This window comes from Crinia signifera, chromosome 6 (genome assembly GCF_055691185.1).
Source record: "Crinia signifera chromosome 6, ASM5569118v1, whole genome shotgun sequence".
Taxonomy (NCBI): domain Eukaryota; kingdom Metazoa; phylum Chordata; class Amphibia; order Anura; family Myobatrachidae; genus Crinia; species Crinia signifera.
Genome location: NC_139222.1, coordinates 220,234,655 through 220,262,279, shown reverse-complemented (window position 1 = coordinate 220,262,279; position 27,625 = coordinate 220,234,655). Strand labels below are relative to the sequence as shown.

At 44.3% G+C, this 27,625-nt stretch overlaps 1 protein-coding gene across 5 annotated transcripts in view; it reads right to left on the bottom strand.

The window, feature by feature from the left end:
* MARCHF8 (membrane associated ring-CH-type finger 8) overlaps positions 1 to 27,625 on the bottom strand; it is a 221,053-nt gene that overhangs the window by 58,690 nt on the left and 134,738 nt on the right. The window contains exon 1 of one of the 5 annotated variants that reach the window (XM_083148874.1): positions 8,879 to 9,225. The exons of the other annotated variants lie outside the window; for them this stretch is intronic. Within the exon in view, the coding sequence (XP_083005000.1) occupies positions 8,879 to 8,908 (30 nt within the window). The 5' untranslated portion in view covers positions 8,909 to 9,225. Of the gene's footprint in view, positions 1 to 8,878; positions 9,226 to 27,625 lie in introns of those variants that run through there. 5 annotated transcript variants of the gene reach the window in all.

Here is a 27,625-nt window from a genome sequence, read left to right as displayed (position 1 = left end):
TTAGAAAATAAACTATTATTTATACACATAGCACACTTATTTTCAAAAGTTCCAGCTATAAAAGTGAGAAAAGTGACATATTATTGCCAGGGTATGGAACAAAGGCAGGGAGAGAAACTAGACCTAGAGAAAATGTTTAAGCCCAAACACTAATATGCAATGTTTTTATCTATTATTACGACTATCGATCAAGGTTTTATGGGAAGGTAAATACAATAAAACCCTTTCTCCCATGTTGCAAATGTGTTTTTATTATTTTGTGCTTACAGTACTGTATATCTTATAAAAATATGAAATACAATTAGTTCCAAGTTTAACACAGTGAAATGTTTTAGATAAGGTTTCAGATCCTTGGTTGATATTTGTGTCTGCGTGAACACGGATGGATATAGAACTCTGGCCATTCTGTGTGGAAGCCACAGTAATGCAATACTTCCAGTATGACTGCACCGCAAGGCACTGTACCCATCTCGGCTTTGCCAGGGAGACTATAAATAGAAGGAGTTACAGGCAAACTGCTCACCTTCCAGCCAACACTTCCAGCCAAGATGTTTGGGAAATTCTAGAACAGAAGTGAAAGTTGGCAATAAGTATGTGATCCAAAGCACGACTTATGCAAGAGACTGTGCTCCCGGTGCCATCTGCGCAGCTGGCTTACAGTAGCCTCAGTCACTTTCCTGCATACACCAGAGTATTTCTAGATCAGTGAACTTTTGCTTCCTTAGTATGTACAGTATGTAGTAATAATCATACAAATCTGATCAAGCGAAAGGAAAACCTAAAAACTGATACAAATATAGATCTGCTCAGTGTGTGTACGGTTCATGATGTAACACTTACTATAGATATAACTTCATATTTGCAAGAGCCTAATACAGAGATTTAAAGCATCCATCATTCACAGTTTACCATAACCTGTGCTCTGCAGGTAGATAGATCTGCACTGCCTAGTTCAGGGGTAGCCAAACCGGTCCTCTACCAACGGTCCACGTTTTCCAAATCACCTAGATGGTGCACAGCTGTAGACATTACTAATACCCCATTCTCACTGCAAGGCAAATTCCCGTGTCCAGCATGTCGACACGTTTTTTTAAAGTGTGATTGGGGCAACCCGTGTCAAAATTCACGGGTCCCCAACCCTGCTTTTTACCCGTGTTTGTGACCCGGGTATGCAGACACGGGCTGACCCAGTCCCGGCACTAAAATGCTGGGTAACAGCCGTGTTGTTCACACTCGCAGCGTGAACACGGCATAACTGTCACGTTTTGAAACTGCTGCATTCATTCCTACTATAGATCCACAGGTTACCTGAAACACATGAACTGTGTCTTGAGGACAGGATTGGACACCACTGGCCTAGTTAGATAGTCAATTAGTTATCACCATATGGTTCACATGTAAAATAGAATGACATGACAATGGTTGCCACACGTGTTTTCCCAACATTTGCTTGATTTCCTATCAATGTGCACATTATCCCAAGCATGCAGATCCACAAGGATCCACATTTGTATGGATGGTGATCACAGAACATGAAATATACACAGGGGAGCCAAGAGAGGGGGGGAGCGGGTACTAATTACCCGGGCCCACGCTTGCTGAAGGGGCCCGGCAGGGGCCCTGGTCTGACTCCTCCCATCCCCCTCCATCCCTCCCGGGTAGCAACAGTAGCACACACTTCTACAGCATGTGCTGTGCTGACAGCAGGCTCAGCATGAGTGTCTCACTGACAGCGTGAGAGGTCATGCTGAGCCTGCAGTCAGCACAGCACATGCTGTAGGTGTGTGCTGCTTCTGAGATTACAATTTTTAGACTTTTCTTTCACCCTCCTCTAAACATTTTGGCTTTGTGGCCTAAGTGTGGGAGGTTTCCACAACACACACACACACACACACACACTTAGGCCACGCCCCCAAAATTTTACTGGGTCTGACATTCCTCTCGGCTGCCCTGAATATACATAACATGGCCAAAAACATGTATCAACCACCATTTCCAATCTTAGTCCTCGTGGATAGCAAATCATGGTCCTTGTGGATAGCAAACCGTAGTCTGCATGGAGAGCACACTGTAATCCACATGGATAGGAAACCTGTGAAAACCACAGAAACATGTGTCGTCCGTTTGTTTGTCATGTTGGTCTTTTGTACCTGTCAACCATTTGACCTAATGCATGTCGACTATATGGTGTCAGCCTATTGATGGTCTATCCAGACAGCGTATATCTTCTATAACCTGTAATAGCAATTCTCACCCCTCTATGCCAGCACTTGGTGTGAAGAACAGGCATTTCCCAGTGCAGATAAATATTACATGATGTAGCATAACACTCCTAAGCATTGTGCTTATACTTTTTGTACAGCAGAAAATGGCTAAGCAAACAATCCTCTTTCTTTGCTGACCTTGACTCAATGATATGGGAGTGTGCGGGCCTCATAGGAAGACTAGCAGATGGATTCAGAGATGTCTGCAGACTGCTTACACTTGCATCAACTGACATAGCATATGTGGCCTTTCATACCCTTAAATGTCTGAATAACTGAGCAAATCTGCACAATGCACACCTCCTGAGGGCCTATGTCCCTGTTCCTAGAAATTTTCTAATGCCAATTGTCTTCGGAGGAGAGAGGGCCCTGCAATGACTTATGGCTATTCACCACTTTGTATGTGGTATTTGTCTCAAGGCAACACACACATTAGTTCTGGTATGTAAGCTCTAACGAGCAGGGCCCTCTCTCCTCATGTGCTTTTCTTAGAATATATCTCTGCCACTGTTATATCTGCATCAGTCTCCACTGTTGCAACTGTCGTTTTTATTTACCATGTACTTGTCCTAATTTGTACAGTAAATCACAATCTTTCTTGTATTGTTCTTTGCTCATCTATGTATTGTCAGGCGCTGCAGAACCCTTGTGGCGCCATATAAATAAACAATAATAATAATAATGGTATATGTCAGGGGTGGCAAACCGGTCAGAGGTGAAGAGCTGAAAAATATCGGTAGTCAAGCTAAAGATCCGACATCATGCGCGCGCCGAAGGCGCGTGTGCCAAAAAAAGGGGCGTAGTCTATTTTGACCCCTTGGGTGGGTGTGATACAAATATGCCTCCAATAGTGCAGTGCCATATATACATATGCCCCCAATAGTGCCAGATACACATATGCCCCCCACACGGTGCCAGGTATGCCCCTACGGTGCCAGAGAGCTGGTATGCCCCCACAGTGCCACAAACTGCTATGCCCCCACAGTGCCACAAACTGCTATGCCCTCACAGTGCAAATTTCCCAGCAGCAGCACTCACCGTTGTTGCTGCTGCTGCCGGACGGGGAGAGGACAGTCTGGCGTCCCCCTGCAGTCCTGTGATGTCACCGATGGGAGGAGAGCACAGCACACCGCGCGTCTCCTCCTCCTCACTTCCCTGTGACTGGGCCGTCCACCAATCAAAGCTCGCTGGCCGGCTCCTGATTGGCTGCTGGCCCGCGAGCTCTAATTGGCAGACGGCCCAGTCACAAGGATGCACAGTAAGGGGTAGGAGAGATGCGCGATGCGCACTCTCCTCCCCTCAGAAGGAGAAGGGATTCAGGGAACCGGCAGCAGAGGGGACTGGGACGGACGGTGGGCGGCGGGCAGCAGTGGGAGCAGGAGCCACACTGTACAAGGGGGAGAACCGCATGAGGCTCAAGAGCCACGGGTGGGCCACCACTGGTATATGTGGTTAGTTAACAGTGTAACGATTTTAAAGACTTCCCTTGATCTTTATCTCTCTTCTGTAGAATACCCCATAAGAGTTCATGCTCGATTTTGAACACTGCACTAAGATTGGTTTTGGACAATGATATGACTTTCTATTTCTCCCAACATCCACCCAGTCCAATGGGCCAGATGTAATAAGGCCGGAGTTCGGCGGCTGTGCGGGATGCCGGTATAACTCTGACTTTGTGTTAAAGAGGCAATCACTTACAAGGCAAAACCATGCCTTGTAAATGATTGCCCGAATATAAAAATATCTACATTTGTCCGGTATACCACAATACAGTGGGCAGATGTTGTGAGAATTAGAAGGTCATATGATTGTACAAAACCAATCTTAGTACAGCATACAAAATCTAACATGCACAATTAAGGGGCATACGCAGTAGGCTATTTTTACCCCATTTCTAAGCAATCTGACTAGATAGCATAGACATGAAGCAGGGACCGCTCCGTATGAATAGCCCCGGGAGAGGTCGATGAGCGATCCCACGTGTTGCTATCATCCGCAGAGATGGACAGTGTTTGCGCTGTCTATCCTGCTAGATCGCGGGGCTTGGCCTATAAACAATAGGCAAAGCCCAGCTCTGCACAGATCAATCGGCACACATCCTGGTTGTACGGTTCTTAATGGGGTATTCTACAGAAGAGAAATAAAGATAAATGGAAGTCTTTAAAATCGTGGCCCTATTAACTACACTACCACATATGCCAGAAATAAGTATATAAAAATGTCCACTCCAACAGTTCACCATTACTGTTTTCACTGCTTCATACATCTCCCTCAGTGTCCATTTACTTTCATTTAAAGAACATTTTCAGTTTATGCCACTCTTACAGAACACCTTGCTGTGCCTGAAAATAAAACAGTGTAATGAATATACTGTATAAAAATCCAGTGTCACACCCATATAACCATATAAACCGCCACATACTGGACAGTGTCACTAGATGTATTCTAACCACAAAAAATGCTGATCCAGCCCACACCGCCGAATTAATGGATCACTGGTCATTTCAGTCACACTTGTGGACGGGTGAGCTGGGTCCACTTACCACATGCATATACAGCCTTTATCTCACACAGATGAGGCCACTGGCTAAAGACCTCAAACCCCCCCCCCCCCCCCCCCACACACACACACCTTTTTAACTAGTTTTTGTTCAAATATAATCTCTAATTGTTACCAGCCACTCAAAATGATGGAACAACATAACAGTAATTGTCAGCTCTAGCGGCTGTGTGCGCCGAGCTGAGCAACACTTGAATCACCCCGTTGGGCACCATCTAGTCGCTGCCAGCACACAAGACACTGGAATTCCCCCCCACACACACACACAGACATAAGGGGCAGCATTAGCCTTTTATTATATACTGTAGCTAGAATTCTATTTTGGTCAGTGATAATGTTACAGTCTGTGTTTTAATGCAGTTTCCATACAACACGCTCGTCAGGCTAAGATGGTGTCATACAGATATTTGCAGGTGCCATGTTAACCGCCACAAATATTTGATACTTGGAACTAAAGGAGGCACAAGTTGGACCCTAGAGGGCTCCTTCTGACTTGCCACTTTATTTTCATATGCGATCTATCACATATGAAAGAACTCCCGGGGAGCTGCCAGGGGGAGTTCAAGGGAAATCGGATGCAAAACATCGCAGCTGCTAAAAAGCACTCGCTAAGTGTTGCTGATGGTTTGATTCCAATTGATCTCATGTGCTGCAAATAAGATCTCTAGAATCTGATTCAATGCGCGCAGAAATGATTTCGGTGTGATCCGAAACATCGGCCCGATCCATCAAAATCGGGTGAAATCGCCCCAAATCGGACCTGCCTTTGGGCACCTTTAGTTTAGTGACAGGCTGTAAACTTTAGCAGTGACAGGGGAAGTAGCACTTCCTTCCCTCTGGAATGAAGAAAAGCTAATGCTGCACTAGTGGAACATCATATAGATAATCAGTGAATGCCAATACAATAAACATTCTATTTAACATATTTTTGGGTACTAAGGCACCTAATTAGTGGGTTCATGATAATGCAATTTATGAAGCAATTAGCTAGGCACCACTGACATCACTGAGACACTTTGGGGCCGATTCAGTTAGTTGTGGTGCTTTCTGTGTAAGAAAAGTTTCACATTTAATACCAAGAGCTAGTCAATTAAGCCACGGGTAATGTATCTTAACCCACAGATTCCACATTACATGCCGGAATCTATGGTTTACCAGAGTGTGCATTTAACATAGATTCTTGCTCACTGCTGAGGTTGTGAGGAAAAAAACGTATGTTAAGTGCATCCTATGGGGCTTAATGTGCAGAATGGTGGCCCTTCATTGAATAGCAGGATAAACGTCATGCCTAATTAAATCTGCCCCTCCATGAACAGCATGGATGAGGTATAACCGATTTTATCCAGGCACTCATTCCTAGGGATTTGTTCAGCTATATAGTCACGAATATTGGCTCAGCCCCCACAATAACTGAGTGTGGAGCTGGCAGAGATAGGAATGTCCTCATTTACTGTGAGTGGGGTTTAAAAATATAAATATATATATATATATATATTTGCTTTACTTTTTAATTCAGAATACAATTGTAGTTAAAGTGTATAGAGGTAAAAAAAAGCTTAAAAGGTCACATTGATACATATTTAGGTTTTAATTATAAAGCCTGTACTGTAGAACAGCTGCTAAAACTATACAAGATGTTTAAAATAAACTGCTACATTTTCTCACTGTAAAGCAGCCCATACACGGTCTGTTTAACGCAGGGCTGGGCAATTGCGGCCCTCCAGATGTTGAGGAACTACACATCCTAGCATGCCTTACATCAGTTTCAGCATGGCCACATAGCAAAACTAATGTAAAGCATCCTGGGATGTGTAGTTCCTCAACATCTGGAGGGCCGCAATTGCCCAGCCCTGGTTTAACGGATCAGTTTGGGACTTCAATAGCACACATCAGATCGGATTGCATCCCTAGTGCATGCAGTGTGCATGCACTGCGATCCGATGTGTACCTAGTACAAAAAGTATGTGCAGCACATACTTTTTGTACCGTACTATGTGATGCACGGGAGCGCGCATCGCATAGTACAGAACGGAGCCGTACAGAACGGACCGTGAATGGGCTCCATATCTGTGATGTCATACAATCCACATTATAACTTGATTACCTACTTGGTGCAGCCACTAATTGCTCTCTATGCTGTAACTCAACAAATGAGAGTGGCATGTAATAAAGACTGGGGCCTACAGGGGTGTACACACGGAGCGATACTTCTAAGCGATTTTGACTACATAATCAAAATTGCTTAGAAGGTTAGTAAAGATTGCTGTCAAGGTTAGACATATCTCTCTATAATATCTCCTAGTAAAAAAGAGTTGCCAGGCAAGAATATTTTGACTAGATCGATGACTGTCTAGTAAAAATCGCTGGTATTCACTTCTGAGGGAGATATTCACTGGAAGATCTGCAATGAATACCAACCAAGTATGTTAATTGTAGTACAGTCAAAATCGCCCATAGACAAAATTGCTTAGTCAAAATCGCTGGTGCATTTAGTCAAATCGCTTTTTCAAAATCTCTGTTGTATCTAGTCAAAATCGCTTAGTTAAAGTTGCTCACTAGTAAAAATTGCTCTGTGTGTACACCCCTTTAGAATTCCAGATGTGTGTTTTTGTTCTTTGTCTATTGTCTAAGATGACAATGGCTAATTACTATCAATGGTAGCCTGCTGTTCTGTATGTTTAGCCACAATGACTTTTCCAGGGATGCTATTTACAAAAACAAATTGTGTGTGTGTGTAGATAATGATATAGGTGCATGTAATCTAAGCAGGTAGAACCTTAAACCTCACAAGAACAAATTTGATGCCTCCTTTAATGCAAATCTGGGAATACTGATAAAGAAAACATGACAAAATAAGAAATCCCTGCGATCGTCTTTTACCTGTACTTAAAGTAAGTGCTAAAGCTACACGGATATAGACACCCACATGGTGGCATTGAGCATACTTCTACAATAGTTGGAAACTAGATGTAACGTTGTCTTTCAGTTTCTCTCGGAACAGGTGACGAGAATGAACCCTGTACAAACCACAGATATCTGCCAGTCAAGCTAACAGCAATCCAATTACAGCATAGTATCTGTGCAGTATTTCAGCAAGCAGCTAGACATTGGGGAGATTAGCAGTCCGAGGCAAGCAGTATTGGGGAAATTGTGCATCAGAAGGCCATAAGTCCTGTATCACTTTATGGCAATGGGTTCGGTATGAAGAAATTTTACATATACATTAATCCCAGTAGACCATGTGATCATCAGCCTTCTCTCTGGGGATTGCACACAAAGCGAGTTGTTTCTTTCCATGCTGCAGTGATGTCATTATTTTCCTCTAGGTTACAAGCATCCAAAGCACAAATAACAAGCACACGGCCCCCTGGGTAAACACGTTGTACATTTGCATCATATCATGCTCCTGTACGGTGCTTTGTCACCTGCTCCTTAGAGCACTGGGCTGCGCTTAAAGCTAGCACCCACTGTTATTATGATAAAGACAAAGGAAGCAGCAACCTTACTCGCACCAAACCAAATTGCATATCTCTATGGACAAACACATGCAGAACAAAGAGCCTTTGTTGATGGTGGGAGATGGTATTGGAGTCCCGAGAGATACAGAGTGCCAACACTGAACACAACTCCTTTCAATTACTGTACAATTCAATACAAATAATGTGTTTTTACTGTACCTACACTGGATACACAACCGTCCTATACATAACACGCCACAGTAAATGTTTCCTAATATTATCTGTCAAAGCATAAAGAAAACTTTACAGCACAAATATGTACACAAATCTCAATCCAACCATGCATTTAGTGCTACGAATAGAAAGTCTTTGATGGGAGAACACACTGCTAATGCATTCCTAGCCATGCACAAAAGAATGTATAAAACAGAACTCATCTGGCAATGTCATAGCTCAGTGATATGCAAAGCGCTAACGATGAAAGGCCGTTTACTCCTGCGAGTGGTGTCAGTCAAATGGATTTGTTCTCGCACACAATATCCCCAGAAGGTAAATAATAAATCAGCGAGATTTCTGCTGACAAAGCAATCCCCTACCTGAAGCTTCATTTTCCAACAAGAATGCATCAGTGTATCCTTGTTAGAGCTTCCTCCTCCTGCATGGCTCCAGTAATCCAGACTAAAGGATGAGGATCTGTGCACATCTGTTATCTGCCCTACATTTGCCTGGAGAGGGAGAGGAGAAGTTGACTTGCCCGGGCTTGTTAAAAAGCTGACCAGGACTAGTATAGAGGAGAGTGCCTGTCACACTTCCTCCAGCTGATTCTTGTGAGAAGAGGCAATGGATGAATGATGTATGTGATCCTCTTTATCCTCCTTCCAGGCCCGCTGCCCCCGCCTCTAACTAGAGATCTCAAATACTACACAGCTTTCCCGAGCTGCGAGGTTACAGACAGTTCTGTGTTGGCAACAGCATTAAAAATGCAGCATCAGAACAAAACCCTTACCGTAGCCACAATGAACATAAGGCAAATTACTGAGCGCAACTGTAGATTAGCCTCATATAGAACGTTGTGTTTTAGTAAAGATACATATTGCTATGACATTTAGATTACCAAACCCTGCGTTTGTACATCATCAGAAGTAGTTTATGAATATCGTTGAGTACCTAATATGGTACTTGTTTCCTAGCACGGCGTCCAGATTTCCTACGTACGGCACCGTAGGGAAATCGCATCGCATGGGCCATTATAACGGCATGCGATGCGATGTGACTCGTATTTTTAATGTATTTTTTCTATGCTCATTGTACCCCACTATTTCGCATTGCATTGCATGTCCCGCAAAATCGCATGCGATTGCATGAGATTTTATAGGGTGTGCGATGCCATGACATTAGGTATACAATAATATGATTGTATGTCCCAAAAATAGGTTTAACGCCCCCCCCCCACTATCTACGCCAGCTCGAAGCATGGCGAGCACAGCGAGGGGTGACGGAACGCGTCCTCTGACCTTTTCATTCCATTATCCACGTCGGCGTGGAGTTTATTTTATATAGTGTGGCGAGTGCAGCGAGCCCGAAGCGTGGCGAGAGCGCAGCGAGCCCCGTGAAGGGACGCAGATTACTTCACATGTATTCCGCGTCCACACTATATAAAATCAACTCCACGCCGACGTGGATAGTGGGGTAATGAAAAAGTCGGAGGACGCGTTCCACCACCGCTCACCACGCTTCGGGGTGGTGTGGATAGTGGGGGGGTGCGTTAAACCTATTTTGGGGACATACAATCATATTATTGTATACCTAATGTCATGGCATCGCACACCCTTTAAAATCGCATCAGATTGCGTGCAATTTTGCAGCAGATGAGATGCGATGGCCCGGGGCAGAGAGAGCAGTGAATAAATTACATAGGAAAATCGCATCGCACATCGCATGGCCCTAAAATGGCCTATGCGATGCGATGTGATTTTCCTACGCAGAATATCCCACAAAGCAAATTGATTAGTGGGCGCCATTCTACGAAACTAGTACCCCTAATACTCAGTATGGTCACATCTGTGACACATAGGAAACATATTTAGATACTAGTAAGCCCGCTGGAAGCAAATGCTTCGAAAGCTAGTCTGCTACTTTGTGATTGCCTCTGTGTTTGTGCATGTGTGAGAGAAAGAGATGTAGTTTCATTCGCTGCCAACAGATGGCAGAGGTTCGGAGACACAATCAGACACTAGACATATATAGATATATATAGATAAATAAATATATATTTCCTGTACACTAAATTTGCAGCTAAAATACAGAATGAGGGCTCAATTCAAAGCCCGTGTGATTATCGAACTGCCGTGCATGTGAACGGTACATGCGCAAACTGTCCATCCGAAGGCAGTGAGCCTTCACTCGGTGGGTGATTGACACCCTTAGGGAATTTGCGGGCATGCCACTGGCATAGTCTGGGCATCCTCCAGAAAATCCAGGTGTCCCCCGGACATTAGCCGCCTCCTTTGCCCCACTGCCTTCACATTGCTGCGAAAAGGGTAAAAAAATAAATAAAAAAATTTGATGGTGATTGATTTTCCCATCTTGTGTTCAGATGCAAATTTAAAGAAAAGGTCAGTAAACTGCACCACTTCGCGCAGTTCACTTGCACCAAGCGTATCACACAATGGCATATTGCGGCTAGGTGTACGAGGACACACTACTATATATCGAGTGTCTGATTGTGTGTCTTCGAAACACTGCCATCTGTTAGCAGCGAATGAAACTACATCTTTCTCACACATGCACAAACACAGAGGCAATCACAAGGTAGCATTTCCTTTGAGAGGGCTTACTATATATACACACACACACACACACACACACAGGCTAAATAAGTTTTGCCTCAGTGGTGAAGTACCTCCAGTGACCACTAGAGACCACTAGATGGACCAAATTACTCCTTAACAGAAAGTGTAAGAAAAATGATCTGTTTAAAACTTCCTGGATATGCAGAGAAGGAGCTGTGAAGTAGGGATGGCCATAGTTGCCATTGCCATCTATGGCAATAGTGTAACTGGCAACTATGCAATGGATGACCATCCATGTTTTTACCTCTCAATGGTCAACCAATTACTTTGACTGATTGGCCTGTGGGCCAATCAAAACTTGAGGGCAGGGCTTCACGGGTTTCAAGGGAAAAATAAAATCCGTTTGGATGGAGGGAAACCATCTAGTTCTCCCCCATTGACGCCAAAACTACTCTACATCAACCATAAATCATCCATGATTTTGAATCATCGATGGTCATCCCTACTGTGAAGACAGAGACTGGAGGTAGGAGTAGAGAGGGAATTCGCCATTATTTTGACTGGCTTTTAACTAGTATAAATATAAGAGACTATGTTGTGCACCCACACATCTAAATAATATGAACAATATTAGAATACAGCTGCTCTCCTCAGATGATGCAAGACATAAAAGGATTTTTAATAGGAATAGAAACAACAAAAAAAGCACACGCTGTGTAGTATATTCACTCCACATGGATATTATTCATAGGCAGCTATATATCTGCTTACCAGACCTGTTTAATGCCCAATATCTTTTTTAATCTGCACCTCAGGATGTTTGCTTGTGGTATATTTCTAATAAAACAAAGTGCACAGGTACAGACTGTAAAACGTCCTTCCTTGAGCTACACAATATTAGAAATAAGAAAGAAGATTAAAACAAAACTAAAGGTCCATACACACTGGGCGATTATGCTCAGCGTGTATGGACAACGATGATCGCCATCATTGCTGGGGGAGACAGCTGCTCAGTGCATACACACTGAATGGCTTTCCCCCTGCCCAGTGCTGTCAGCGGGTGGCAGACGCCTTTGCATAGCGCAGCGCTATGCAAAGTCATCCACAAACCTGCTCATCTGCTGGTAATACAAGTAGATAAATAACTTTCCTGGCGATAATGTGGGAGCGCGCAGCACCGCTCATCGCCAGGCCTTACACACTGGGCGCTGCACTCGCAACTCATAGGGTATTAGATAATGCCCAGAGTGTAAAGGCCCCCATACATTATGCGATTTGGGCATGATTTTGCCCGATTTGAATGAATCGGGCCGTGAAATCATCCCAAATCGCATATGGAGACATCCCCTCCGACCCCATGAGCGGCCCCGTGCGCATCGAGTCGGGAGGTCGGACGGGCTGCACATAAGATTTGCTAAATCTTATTTGCTGGCCGGAGCCGTGCTCCTTCGCAATGGGGGACCTACCAGAGCCAGGCGGAGGGATCAGGCACAGGGAACCGGGCAGAGGAGGAAGCCGCTGCCATCAGCGGGAGCAGAGCACTTCCCCAAAAAAAGTCCATACAAACGCATAGGAAGCCATTGATTGGCTGAGACCTCTCTCAGCCAATCAGCGAGAGAAGAAGACGCTGGAGCAGCAGTGCGAGTGGCGGAAGCAGCAGAGCACTTCCAAAGAAAAGAAAAAGCCCATACACACGCATAGGAAGCCATTGATTGGCTGAGACCTCTCTCAGCCAATCAGCGATTGGCTGAGAGAGTTCTCAGCCAATCGCTGATTGGCTGAGAGAGGTCTTAGACAATCAATGGCTTCCTATGCGTGTGTATGGGCTTTTTCTTTTCTTTGGAAGTGCTCTGCTGCTTCCACCACTCGCACTGCTGCTCCAGCGTCTTCTCCTGCCCGGCTCCCTGGTACTCTGCACCGCCCCCCCCCCCCCCCTGCTCCCTGCCCAGCGGCTTCTTGCCTGGCTCCCTGCGACCCTCCCCCCGCCCGCTCTCTGGTCACGGGCATATCCCCGCTGATGTCCCCCGCTCCCATTGTCCCTGCAGCTCCCCAAGAGTTGCATGTGATAAATCGCATGCGATTTATCACATGCAAAACTTGGCACATGAAGTGCCATCGCATGTGATCCCTCCCGGGGAGCTGCTGGGACAATCGGGTCCAACTTGTCCTTATGACAAGTCGGCCAAATGTATGGGGGGCCTAACAGTGCTATAAAATCAGTTTCATCATGCAATACAGAAGGGTGCATGCTGATACCAAGTTCATGTAGGCATTGATCAGATCACAGATTCTGCACATCTAAATCAATCATAGTCATCAAATAGCACTTCAAATATGTTTCTGCCAATTGCACGGTGTACTGCACCTGCGTACCGCAATCCAATTTTCACATTGCTTTAAAAGGTTAACTTTTCCTGATCTAATATGACCATGCAAGATTAGGAGAAAACTCTGGATACCATCTTGTTCTATAGATATCCCTCAAACCTCCACAATATTCATAATTGATAAGGCAAAGAGGAAAGCATGTAATAATGTCGCATAGAGTGCACTTATGTAGTAGGAGAGGGGATGTACTTGTACCAGAGCAATAGAACTTAAAAAAGTGATTAAAGAAATTGAAACAGTATTTCCCCCACGTGCCAATAAAATCCTATATGCTAACTTTTGCAGTTATCTGTTACTTATTACTTCTGCTGGGCATACAATATAAAAAAGAGATTCAAAAAGGGCAGTTCCCCAGGCACACTAAAAGGTGCCCATACACTAGGTAAATTCATATGTGATTTGGGCTCTCTTCAAGCGACTGTGGAGATCAATTGCATGAAATGTGACCAAATTGCGTGTGATTGACAGCAGATCCAATGCGCGATCCCATGTGCATCTCACCAGAGGCTGCGAGTCACACCGGCCTCAGACGCAATCTATTTGATTATATACAGTATGAGCTGAGCAGGATTGGCTTGGATTGCATGCGATATATTGTATGCGATAGGACTGCATATGATAAATCACAACTGATCCTGCCAACCGGGAAGGTCCCGAGCAGCTCAAGGGAAGATTGCTTTGATACTTTTCTGAGGGTTTAAGTTGCACAAGTATATGGGCACCTTTATGGTCCAGGTTTTAAGGATATCCATGGCTGAGCACAAATGCTTAAATCAAATTGACGGAAGTACTAATTAAGTCAACAGTGCCCAAGCTTGGTTATCCTTAAAGCCTGAACTGGCAACTGAACCTCATCATAATATACATTTATCTGGCCTATCTGCCCAATAATAACTGTACCGTGTATGCAAACGTCCAACCGGAACACACAGATTGGTTGGACAGGTTGGAACACTCAGCATGTTAGGTCGACATGGTTCTAGGTCAAAAGGTCATTAGTTCGACAGTGTCTAGGTCGACAGTCAAAAATGTCGACATGGGGTTTTTCAATGTTCCTTTGTCAACCTTTTCACATGTCGACCTAATGACTGTTGACCATCATGCTGTAGACCAAATGACCGCATCCCGTGGAAGTAACCAGTGAAGATGTGAACTCTGGCATGCAGATATACAGGTGTATATACAGCTATCCTTTTTGTGCCAAATGGTGCGATAAAAGTAGCTTCATATTGTGTACATATATTATGTATCTTTTAATGAGTGCCATTCTTTAGAATGTGTGTGTATGTGTGTATCCCATGGTATCAGGTGCTATGACTCCAGCAGATCCTTTAAGTCCTGTAAGATACAGTATGAGACGGGGCCAACCTGGCTCACTTATTTTTTCCAGCACAACACACAGGTGCTTGACTGGAGTGAGATTTGGGGAATTGGGAGGCCAACTCAATATCTTCATCTCTTTGTCAAGTTCCTCAAACCATTCCTGAGCAATTTTCCTGAACTTGCAAAATTATGCACAGACGACAATCTGTGAAATATAGTAGCAGCAAGTGTAGAAGTCAAGGAACAATCTCATCAAAAGGGTCATCATGGAGATTCCATGGCCTCATGTAAATATGCACCTGCTAAAACCCTTAAATCCCCACTGAATATGCAAAATCTTGTAGGATTGAGGAGGGCACATTTCTGATCATTAATGAATTGACTGCACACCAGGAAAAACGCCTTCTGAGCCCTGATGACTTTAGGCAAGTAGTTATGAAATCGACTGAAGTAGAAACAAAAATTGGAACATGACCTATCTGGCGCTTTCAGTCTTCACTGCAGTACTTCTCTCCCACACAGATAATACATATAAAAGAAATGGGATATGATAGTGAAGTACGTTTCACACAAATTTTAATGACAATAAATCCTCAATAAAAACAATCAATGGTAAGTCCTAAAAATGCTGGATGCAAGCACTTCATAAATATAAAGTGCATTGTGGCAGGTTCCTAAGGAGGCAGATGCTTAATAATTACCGAATATTACAAAACTGGGTTTAAGCAGTTCCACAAAAGTGTGCACAGTAGTCCTAAAGTGGCAATCAGTTGGACCTCCTGCTCTCTCTGTAACCGGCCCCTCCGTCTCTTGTCTCCTGGCGTTTCAAATGCAAAAGTTCACCAACGCGATTCTCCCCCAAACTATCAAGGTGTCCTGATGTTTTGCAAATTAACCCTTTAAATACCTGGTCCGGGGCTATTGTAATGCCGCTGCCACTGCCGCCTGCCAGGAGCTCACCTGTGATTGGAGCCTGGGATCCGCAGAAGATTTGTCTTTGGTCACGTGCTCCCCTGTCCCCTCCTGGCTTCTGCTTCTAAATGGACTATAACAAAAGGTCCGCCCCCATGCAGCAGAAAAGTGTCTGCTGCTGTATGGGGGAAGACATTTTTTGATGCTCCGTTTGCATTAGACGCTGGAGCAAGGAGTGGACAGGGGAGCCGGGACCACAAACAAATCTTCTGTGGGTCCCAGGATCCGAACCACAGGTGAGCTCCTGGCAGACAACTTTACTGCACGGGGGGGGGGGGGTTGTTTTAACTAACTGCGGGGGGACTGACAAAATTTCTTTGGTGAGGGGGGCGCAATATTTTAGTTACACCACTGGCTGGAAGAGTTTCTGACGGCATCTGTCAAGCATTGTGGAGGTAATGTAATGGTCTGAAGCTGCTCCTCCAAAAAAACCCTGCAAATTATGCAACAACTGTTTAGGGAAGAAGCAGGCAGCTGATATTCTGTTTGTAATGGAGTGGCCAGCACAGTCACCAGATCTCAACCCCATTGAGTTGTTGTGGGAGCAGCTTGACCATACGGTAAACAAGAAGTGCCCATCAAGCCAATTCAACTTGTGGGAGGTGCTTAAGGAAGCGTGGAGTGGCATTTCTTTAGATTACCTTAACAAATTAACAGCTATAATGCCAAAGGTCTGCAGTGCTGTAATTGCTTCTGTCAAAGAATGCTCCTTTTACAGCAAAGTTTGAAGGACAAAATTATTATTTCTAACCTTGCCAATGTCTTCACTATATGTTCTATTCATTTTGAAACTTATTTGACAAATAAGAGTATACGTTTTCTTGTAAAATGTGAAAATGTCTGGGTGACCCTAAACTTTTGAACGGTACTATACAAGATACCCTATAGTGCGGTGTGCTTCTTGGGCTCTGGCACCCTCCCTAATGTGAGTTATGTCTGGTTTGCAGTTGTACAGTATATACTGTATGTGTGTATGTATAAGGGGTCAAGGAGTGAGGGGGTTGTCACTGAAGTTATTATTAACATTTTGGAAATGTTATGTTTGCATTTCTATTTTTACAATAGACCTTATTATATTATTTATGCATTTATTATGCTTGGTTTGGAGAAACACATTGGTGAGGTGGGTATGAGCCTAGGGTGGCCAATCCCGGTATCGGCGGGATCCCGGGATTTGGCCCCCAAAACACTGGGATTTCAATCCCGGCATTAGACTGCGCATGCGCAGTCTAATGCCGAGCAGCGTCTGAGCACACGCTCAGACGCTGCCCGCCTTCTCCCATACCCGGAGAGCACTGCGCAGCGTAACCTCAGCGGGACATCAGAGGTCACGCTGCGCAGAGAGGCAGAGATCACGCCGCCAGCCCAAAGCAAGGCAGCAAGCAACTCCGCAGTCCTGCTCCCGGCCCCCCCCCCCTTCACGGCTCCCAGCAGTATAAAGCCGCACTCCCGCCCACCTAGCCAGCAGCCGCCAACCTAGCCAGCAAGCAGCACCCCGGGTCCCGGCAGTATGAAGCTGCCCACCCAGCAACCCGGCCGCAAAAGTAAGTAAATGCGGGGTGGCCAGGGCGTTTTTTTATTTGAAAAATGCTCAATCCCGGGTTTGGTTTTCCTATCCCGAGATTTAAAAAATGCCCCGGGATTGGCTTCCCTATATGAGCCCTTATATGGCTACCAGAAGACTACAAAATTCATGGCAATACTGTGATAGACATGAAATTAGTAGATTACAAACTCAAAGTGGTCATGGAAAACATTATAAAAAAAATGCAAAATAGACAGTTAACACACCGTTAGCACTAAGTAGCAAGTTGTGCCAATGACGGCGCTTGTAATGATTGAAAAGGTATTGCTGTCGCACAACTATCACCAGAATACTTCCTAATAGGGTTCCCCATCTACCAACAGCTGGAGTGTCAAGGTTAGCCATCACTGCTGTAACCCGTTATTTCTATCACTTATCAACTAAGCACTGTACTGTCTCCTGTAAATGAAGTGTTCCTTTATTAGTCTATTTCATATATACTCCATAACCCAGTCTTTCATTAAGTTGCTAAACTTCTGCTATAACATGCTCATTGCTATAAGGACCAACTAACTGCATTGTAGTTTTTATCGCCAACCCTGCATAATTGTGATAGAGGGATAAGGGACCTGTAGCTCCCTTTTACCACAGGTGGTGGCAGTAGAGAGGTGTATGGTATAATGGGGAGAGTAACATAATATTCTTTGTATTATTTAGGCTAATATTGGCCCCTAGTGCTACTCTAGTGCCTGTTACTCTCAAAGTGCAAGTGATGCCTGAACAAGCAGGTGGGCAAGCCCAGGTAAATGGTGTCATTAGCTCCCACCCCATCCAAAGAAATGCCACAATTTGATCCATTTTATGTATGGCAGGGCTTAAATGACACAATTAGCATAAAATTTCATCAACATCGGTGTTTTCATCGCTGCATTCTGCCCACTTCACTAGGAAGTGGGCAGAAAGAGGGAGGGGTTCCCACTCTTCTGGTGGTGCAGGGGAATACCCAAAAATATTGATGTCTCCCGATTTCTGAGGGGACATATCAATGATAGCTATTGGGGTGTCTGAGAATAGCAAGCTTCAGCAGACTAGGAAAGAATGTATGATGATGGCAGAGGTGGAAAATGAGGTGGAAGAAGGTAAAGTGCCAGGCAGAAGACAATGGTTTGTAACAGCAGATGTGAGAAGAAAATGAAGTAAACAGAGATGCACAGTGATTGAAGGAGACATGAAAGACAGAGGGGGAGATGTAAGAAGAGGAGTTATGTGGTTTTACGGTAACTGCACCATAACAGGATGTGCTGTTGTTACTGTATCACCCAATCTATGAATCTAGGAAAGTAATCAAAATGACAGCTGCTGTTTTGCTATCCATCATCATCGGCAAGGCTTAGGAATGCCCAATGCACACCATACGCTGTGTTTTACTTTTACAGATGTACTAAGCTTGAAAAGTGATAAAATGGATAGTGATTACCCACAAGCCAGTCAGCTCCTAACTGTCGTCAGAAGCTGGGTTTGAAAAATGACAGGTATGGGCGGATTGGTTGGAGGTTTATCATTCTCCATTTTATCACGTTTCAAGGCTTAGTACATCTCCCCCTGAGGGTAGATTTATGATGCAGTGATAAGGGAGTAGACATGAGCCAGAGGAGAAGTGGCCCATGACAACCAATCAGCACTGAAGTAACGACTATCATTTGCATAATATAAAATTATACAGAGCAGCTGATTGGGTGACAGAAGCCACTTCTCCTCGGGCTCATTTCTCTTCCCTTATCACTTCTTCATACATCTACCCCTCAGTAGGGTATGGAGCATAGGGTCGACACACCTAAGGTCTACATGCATTGGGCCGAACTGAAGATCGACATGGGCTTAGGGTGACACCTCAAAAGGTTGACACATGCATTAGGTCAACATGGGCAAGGTCGACAGGCAATAGGTTGACATTGATTTTCACATTTTTGTCTTAAATGTGGACACAGTATTGCCCAGGTCGACCTAATGTTTGTATTGACCTAATGACCCGGTCAACCTAAGCCCATGTCGACCTTGTGAGGTGTCAACCTTCAGTGGTCGACTTAATGCATGTTGACATTAGGTTTGTCAAACCAACGTCCATATATCCCCCTAAGTACCACACCACGATGTGTACGCACAGTAGAACGCCTATGTCGTTTGATATCAACGATTTTCATGCAAGTACAGTAGCCACAAATTGCTAGATTCTGAGGCATCGGCATTACATCCGGTTTAGGATCAGGCAGGCAGCCATCTTCCTATCTTGTCTGCTGCCATGGAAACTAGAGAGCTTGTAAACACAATACTGGTCACCATGGTAATTACTATAAAAGGGGAAGAGGAAGCAGTCTTTTGCAGTGGCAGCTCCAGAGGTTGGGCTACATTAAAAATGCTGCATTACAGTGTTTTCCAGTAAAACACAGTAACTTAGCATTTTGTATGAATATAGGCATGTCACATATCATGAATAACACCAAAAGCTGCTTGTATGTATTATTTGCACTGCTTTGAGAATAGGACACACAGTAATGAAAAAAGTTACAAAGATGCTTGGTGCTACGGAGTCACACAGAGCTCATGCGTTGTGTTACGTGACTTATAGTGCAAATATTGTAATACAATTGTAAGGAACAATTCTTCAACATATAAAAATATATAAAATTCTGAATATATACAATTTTAAATATCAAACGCACTATTTGGTAAATTGTGTAACATTCTACATTTGCCTCTAATCAGTATGTATAAAATTACCCTGCTATTACGTAGAGCCCGCTCTACACACAATAAGGCTCTTCTCTAGTTTTCAAACCTTCAAGCGTTCCCTGAAAACTCATCTCTTCAGACAAGCTTATAAAGTTCCAGAGCCACCTAATCTAAATACATCCCCTCTATACAGCTCACACACGACATCATATACAGTGGCATAACAATGACACCACAGTTAAAGTGGCTGCTTGGGGGAGCCGATTCTGCAGGGTCTCTGCAGATTCTACGTGGTCTGACCGTCTGCATGGAAACTGCTGGAAATGGGTGGGTGTACATACTGCATTCTGATGTGGGGGGCTGTGTATACTGCATTCTGATGTGGGTGGCTGTGCATACTGCATTCTGATGTGTGTGGGGGGGCTGTGCATACTGCATTCTGATGGGGGGGGGGGCGGCTGTGCATACTGCATTCTGATGTGGGGGGGCTGTGCATACAGCATTCTGATGTGGAGGGGCTGTGCATACAGCATTCTGATGTGGGGGGGCTGTGCATACAGCATTCTGATGTGGGTGGGCTGTGCATACAGCATTCTGATGTGGGTGGCTGTGTATACTGCATTCTGATGTAGGGGGCTGTGCATACTGCATTCCGATGTGGGGGGCTGTGCATACTGCAATCTGATGTGGGTGGCTGTGCATACTGCATTCTGATGTGGGGGGGGGGCTGTGCACGTGATCGCACATGCTATGTGATGGATATTATATGCAGCACATACTATCTGGTGATGTGAGATTCAACTGGCAGGCCCACGCCCAGGGCCGGCGCCACCACTAGGCAGCATTAGGCATTTGCCTAGGGCGCCGGCCACTGGAGAGCGGAAGAAAGGAGCAGGAGGTCCCCCCATAGAGGTGAGCAACTCACACCCCCCCTCATCCGACACCCACCCCCCCCCCCCCGAGCGATGCGGTGGGGCCCGCCCAGCATCACCCGGCACCATCCCCCCTGATGGAGCGGATGTGCGCCGGGTCTAGATGGAGGTGAGCGCAGATCTCCCCCCCTCCCCTACCCTCCCTGTTGAGCAATACCTGGGCTGCACAGTACATCACCCGGCACCGTCCGTCCCCTTCCCGCATGGAGCGACGGCCCGCACACACACACACACCACACATCCCCCCCGCACGGAGCGATGGCCGCACCGCTGCCCCCCTGCCCCGCACATGGAGACGGACAAATTCTTCCTCCCACCCTACCCCCCCTCCCCCCACCTCAGCACCTGGGGCGCTCCGGTGCCATGCACCGGCCCTGCCCACGCCACATGCGATTTGTCGTGGTAATTTATTGAAACTGCATCAGGTATCTCACATGTGTATGGGCACCATAACTCTCTCTGCACCTGTAAGATCTGCTCCACTTAGAGTGCACATGGTTTTGTCCATTTTGAGAACAAATTTGTCCGGAGATCAGGTCAGTAGCTAATAGTATATTATGGATTCAGAGATGTACACAATGCAGTCTAAATCTGAACATCAAGTGCTATGTTGCCGCAGCTTCGGCTTTTTGTCACGCCAAGTTCCATTGTGCCTCGTATACGTACGCACACAGGTATAGAAGTGTCATTTGTCAAATTAATCAGTGCAGTCTTATTAACAGACTTGTCTCTTCCGATTGCAACACATTTTTGGGTTAAAAGGGTGCAACAGAAATCTGGCAGCTCACTCAAGGCAGGTGTCTCACACCACATGGCAGATTGAGGACACATCTGTATTTGTGCAATAATGGGGCTCTCTCTGGACCTGCCAGCTTAATAAACCGCCCGTCAAGCAGAATTGGTGATTGGACCAAACTCTACAATTACCCACACTTCAGCCTATCTGCGCCCATGAAGGAAGCCCAATACTTATCAGTGCCATAATGCCCAACATTTCTCATCAGCCTTAAATGAATTAATAAAACATATTGTTTTGGGCAGGATAAAGGAGAAATAAAATCTGCATACATAGAATAGTGTATTCCGAGCTACAAGCTACATTGTAGACCCCCCATTACCTTAAAAAACTACAAATTATGCAAATCATTTGTATTTGTTTTATAGTGAAAATCAAACTAAACATATAAAAAATACACAAGTAATTCATAGTAAAATCATAATAACAATGTTCTAATGGAAGAATCATGAAGTATTTTACATAAGTCTGTAAGAGAAACAGCTGCAAAGCAGCTACACATACAGAAATAGTTTGGCAGATACAAATAAACCGTTCCCAAATGGCCAGGAAACAGGTACAGTATTTGTGATTTTATTTTTCCTGCACAAAATGCAGCGTCAGCGTAAGGAAGAATCACATTGCTGGAAATTGACTTGACAAGCCAATTAATATGTATCACTAAAAATAATTGAACGTCACGCTCTGGTGCAATTCCAGGAATATGTTCTTAAGGGATTTACTGTACAGTTTCCTCAAGAAGTAAATGCATAGCAAAATGTTAGTATAGAAGGGCTACTTTATGTATTTGCTACTTTATGTATATGTGTGCATTATGTGCTGCGGAATGTGTACCTGCAGTGGCGCCACTTACACTTAAGACACCCAGTGAGGCAGACACATAACAGGGGAGTGGCTTTATGGTAGGAGGAGTGGCTAAGTGTCACCACCCCTGTTTCTGTCACCTCCGGGGTTCCAGGAGATGCAGGCTGCCCTCAGAGACTACCTTGTCTGCAGTGCTGACTGTTATAAACTGAGACATGAGTCGGGTGCTAAACGAGACGTTACAGTAGAGCCCTCTGCTCCTGTCACTGAGCAGGAGCCAGCTCTTTGCATTTTGTTATGCTACAGCCTTATTTCAAAATGGATTTAATTATTTTTTTCCCTCAAAATTCTACACACAATACCCCATAATGACAATGTGAAAAAAGGTTTTGAGGGATATTTTGCTAGTTTATAAAAAATAAAAAAAACCTAAGAAATCACATGTACTTGAGTGTTCACAGCCTTTGCTCGATACTTTGCTGATGCACTTTTGGCAGCAATTACAGCCTCAAGTATTTTTAAATATAATGCCGTAAGCTTGGCGCTCCTATCTTTGGACAGTTTCGTCCATTCCTCTTTGCAGAACCTCTCAAGATCCATCAAGTTAGATGGGAATAGTCGGTGCACAGCCATTTTTAGAACTCTCCAGAGATGGTCAATTGGATTCAAGTCTGGGCTCTGGCTGGGCCACTCAAGGGCATTCACAGAGTTGTCCTGGACCCACTCCTTTGCTATCTTGGCTGTGTGATGAAAGATGCAGTCAACTCAGTCGGCCCAGCCTGAGGACAAGAGCACTCTGGAGCAGGCTTTCATCCAGGATGTCACTGTACATTGCTGCATTCACCTTTCTCTCTATCCTGACTAGTCTCCCAGTTGCTGCTGCTGAAAAACATCTCCACAGCATGATGTTGCCATCACTATGCTTCAATGTAGGATGGTATTGGCCTGGTGATCAGTGATGCCTGGTTTCCTCCAAACATGAGGAATTCACACCAAAGAGTTCAATCTTTGTCTCATCATACCAGATGTATCTCCTTGGTGCATTTTGGCAAACTCCAGTCGGACTGCAATGTGCTTTTTACTAAGGAGTGGCTTCTTTCTGGCCACTCTACCATGCAGGTCTTATTGGTGAATTGCTGCATAGCTGGTTGTCCTTTTGAAAGGTTATGCTCTCCCAACAGAGGAATGCTGTAGGAAAGAGTGACCATTGGGTTCTTGGTTACCTCCCTGATTAGGGCTCTTTTCCCCCAATCGCTCAGTTTAGATGGACAGCTCTAAAAAGAGTCCTGGTGGCTCCATTTACGGATGATGGAGGCCTCTGTGCTCATTGGGACCGTCAAAGCAGTATATCTATTTCTGCACCCTTCCCCAGATTTGTGCCTTGAGACAATCTTGTCCCGGAGGTCTACAGACAATTCCTTTTACATGCGTGCTTTCTGACATGCACTGTCAAGTGTGGAACCTATATTGACAGTAGTGTAACTTATCAAATCATGTCCAATCAACTGAAATTACCACAAGTGGACTCCAATTGAAGGATGATCAGTGGAAACCGTAGGATGCACCAGATCTTAATTTTGAGCATCATGGCAAAAGGCTGTGAATACTTACAGATGGGGCTTGTCCCATCTTTGAAGGGCTGGCGTTTCTAACGCCAGCCCCGCCATCACGGGCAGGCACACGCAGCGTCCACGCCGAGAGACTGAGACGCGCGTGTCCAATTTCAGTGTAGCCCCTGTCTGCCGGCGTTCGCCAGCGGGGAGGGTCTGGCGAGCCCCGGCCAAGGATGGCAGGGGCTACATCTGTATGTCCATGTAATTTTTTTTTTTTATATAAATTTGCAGAAAATCTCCCAAAACATTTTTACAGGTTGTCATTATGGGGTATTGTGAGTAAAATTTTGACGGGGGAAATTTTATTCCATTTTCGAATAAGGCTGTAGCATAACAAAAAGTGAAGTGCTTTGAATACTTTCCAGATACACTGTATTTTTTATCCATCAAAATGTTGTTGTGCTAGCTCATCTCTGTGTTTTTCCTTTCCCATTTCCGATGACTCTAATAGCCTTTGAAATGCAGCCCAAGTTCTTCTACTTTGTATTATTTTTTTTTGGTACTTATGTATTATCTGGGCTCCCGATTTTTTCATTGCATGCCACTACTTAAGGTATGCAATGCAATGCGATTTTTCATTGTAAAGACCTGATTTTTAACTATATAGTCAACCATGGGTGATTTCATACCCCCACTATCCAACTACGCATGGAGTTGATTTTATATAGTGTGGCGAGCGCAGCGAGCCACCAAACCCGAAGCGTGGCGAGGGGACGTGGATAACTTTACATGTATTCTGCGTCCGCTCGCCATGCTGCGCTCGCCACACTATATAAAATCAACTCCATGCGTAGTTGGATAGTGGGGGTATGAAATCACCCATGGGTGACTATACAATTAAAAATTGGGTCTTTACAATGAAAAATTGCATTGCATTGCATTGTATGCCACTATATTGCATGCGATGTGATGCAATGCAATGAAAAAATTGGGCGCCCAGATAAAACATAAGTACCTTTTTTTTTTTCTGATAAACTTCAGATTTTTCAACACTCACTTCAGGACCATGTACTAGATTCCCATAACAACAGAAGAAATGGAAATAGTCCCAAAGCGCAAAAGTTATTTCCTGCAGCCAAACATTAAAATGAGGGCCACCGCAACAGTCCTCCAAAAGACAAATCAAGACAGAAGAAATAATACTGATCTGGAAGTCTAAATGCCCACTGATGCCTTTAGTGGCAATCTCTTCTTAGTAGATGCTCATAAAAAAGGGAAAAACGAGAAAAAAAAAAAAGAGAAATCACTATGGATTCAGAGAAGTGATTTTCAGAGATGAACAAAGGGATACCAGGAGTGTAACCTCCTTCACACTGTGGCAGAAGTATGGAATCACATAAAAGGTATCTTTATGGGTTCACCACTTGCAAAAGATCGGGAATCCCCTGTACCTCTATAGGATCACCATTTGTCAGGAAAGGGGAGTACCCCGTTCACCATGAATTTGAAATGGTATCGTTTGCAAAGGACCAAATACAATGTATCATATGGGATGCTAGCCACCAGGGAGCAGGTGCGATACATCCTATAAATAGTATAGAGGCCTTTTCTCCTACCTCCAGTCATGTCACTCCTTCCCAACCATCTTTGCTTGTTCCAAAGGATGCTTTGCTTTTGTTTTCTAAAAATGAATACTTTCTAATGCGCTTTATCAAAGGGTATGAAAGGGAATACACAGATTCGTGATGCAGCCACAGAAAAGAGCTGGACCCAAAGTATTAGTAGCTATTTATACATTATATATTGCAAAATAAGAATGTCGCTGTTACACTCCAATATACACAATATGACCTTTCATAGATGAACCAGAAGATTACAGGCTTACAGTAACAACGGTTTGGATACAGGATTTCCAGGGTTGCATGAGGTATATGACCCAAGGCAATTTTCTACATTTGGAAAAAGCTAGTGTTTGTTATAGAAATTCATTACTAAAAGCAGGCATGTGGCATAGACATGGAACATAGAAACTGCGCACATTGTAAAAAGCAAGATTGTTTTTTTTAATACATAGATCTTTAATATTTTGTGACTGAGTAACTGACAGTATGAGCGGCAACACCATGTGTGTGGGAACTTATGATGGACATCTTATTACTACTAGTATTGTGAACATGTCATTCACCAGGTCACTAGATATTGTGCCACTGATGGGGGTTTCTATCTTCCTTTCATTTCCTATATCTTTGTATATCCATTCCCTGTCTCTCTCTTTCCAGTATCTCTCCATCACTCTCTCCCTGCTGCCTGTCTCTCTCTCTCATGCCATGATAATTCAGCAGTCATGGTTAGAACCTATCAATGGCTTAACAGTTCTTTATTCAAGATGCATACAGGACCCTATTCATACTATGCATAGGATCGGCACTGCCATTAAACAGCTGTATAGGGCACCAGAATCTAGATGGGCACCACTGAGTCTGCCTATCACAAAATAAAGGCTGCCTATGAGGAAGACATTCTTGTTGTACTTAATACCGGTTGGTGGCTTTGGAGCCGATATGATGCCACCTACACATTTTCACTGGAGGGTCTGGAAGTTGGGTATTGGTGATTGGTGGCAGTGTGGAATTGGGGGGTGTCCATAGATTGATGTTTTGACTAGGGAGCCCTGTACACACGGTGCGATTCAGGGTCACTTTTGATTAGATTTTGACTATATAGTCAAAAGTAAAATCAAATAAAAAAAAATCATAGTAACATAGTAATTTAGGTCGAACAAAGACGTCAGTCCATCGAGTTCAACCTGTTTAGCTAGTCTAAAGTCATAACTATATGACTCCCTTTATGGCCACAAATTCATCTAGTTTTAGGTTAAACTCATTTACTGTAATCGCTGTTACCACATTTTCTGGCAAGGAGTTCCAGAACGTAACTGCTCTTATGGTGAATAAACCTCTGCTTAATTCCTTACGGAATTTCTCTTCCTCGAGCCTCAGTGCATGCCCGCGCTTTCCCAGTACAGTCTTGTTACTGAAAGTCTTCTCCTAGTTCCTTATGATTTCCAATCCTGTATTTGAACATACTGTACTCTCAAACTCTGTTTTTCCAGTGTATACATATTCAGCCTGGATAGCCTATCTTTGTATTCCAGTGACTCAAGACCCCTTCTTAGTTTAGTTGCCCTTTTCTGAACCTGAATTGAATGGTTTTCACTGCATTCAATCCAGATTTGATGCTAATGTGTGCTCCCATTCAGTCTATATCAAATAGAAAAGGAGACTGTGCAGGGCAAGACTATATAGCACAGATCTGTACTATATAGTCAAAATCGAACGGGTACACTGTGTCATGCGATTCGATCGAATTGGGATTTAACAGAAAAGGAATCGCATTGTGTGTACACCCCTTTACACCGACCCTGCCTATGCACACTGACAGTACATCCTCCAGGGACCTTTTCCTCCTGCATTAGGACAGGCAATCAAAATTATTATCAAGCATATTGTCTAGTGTGTACCTAATATA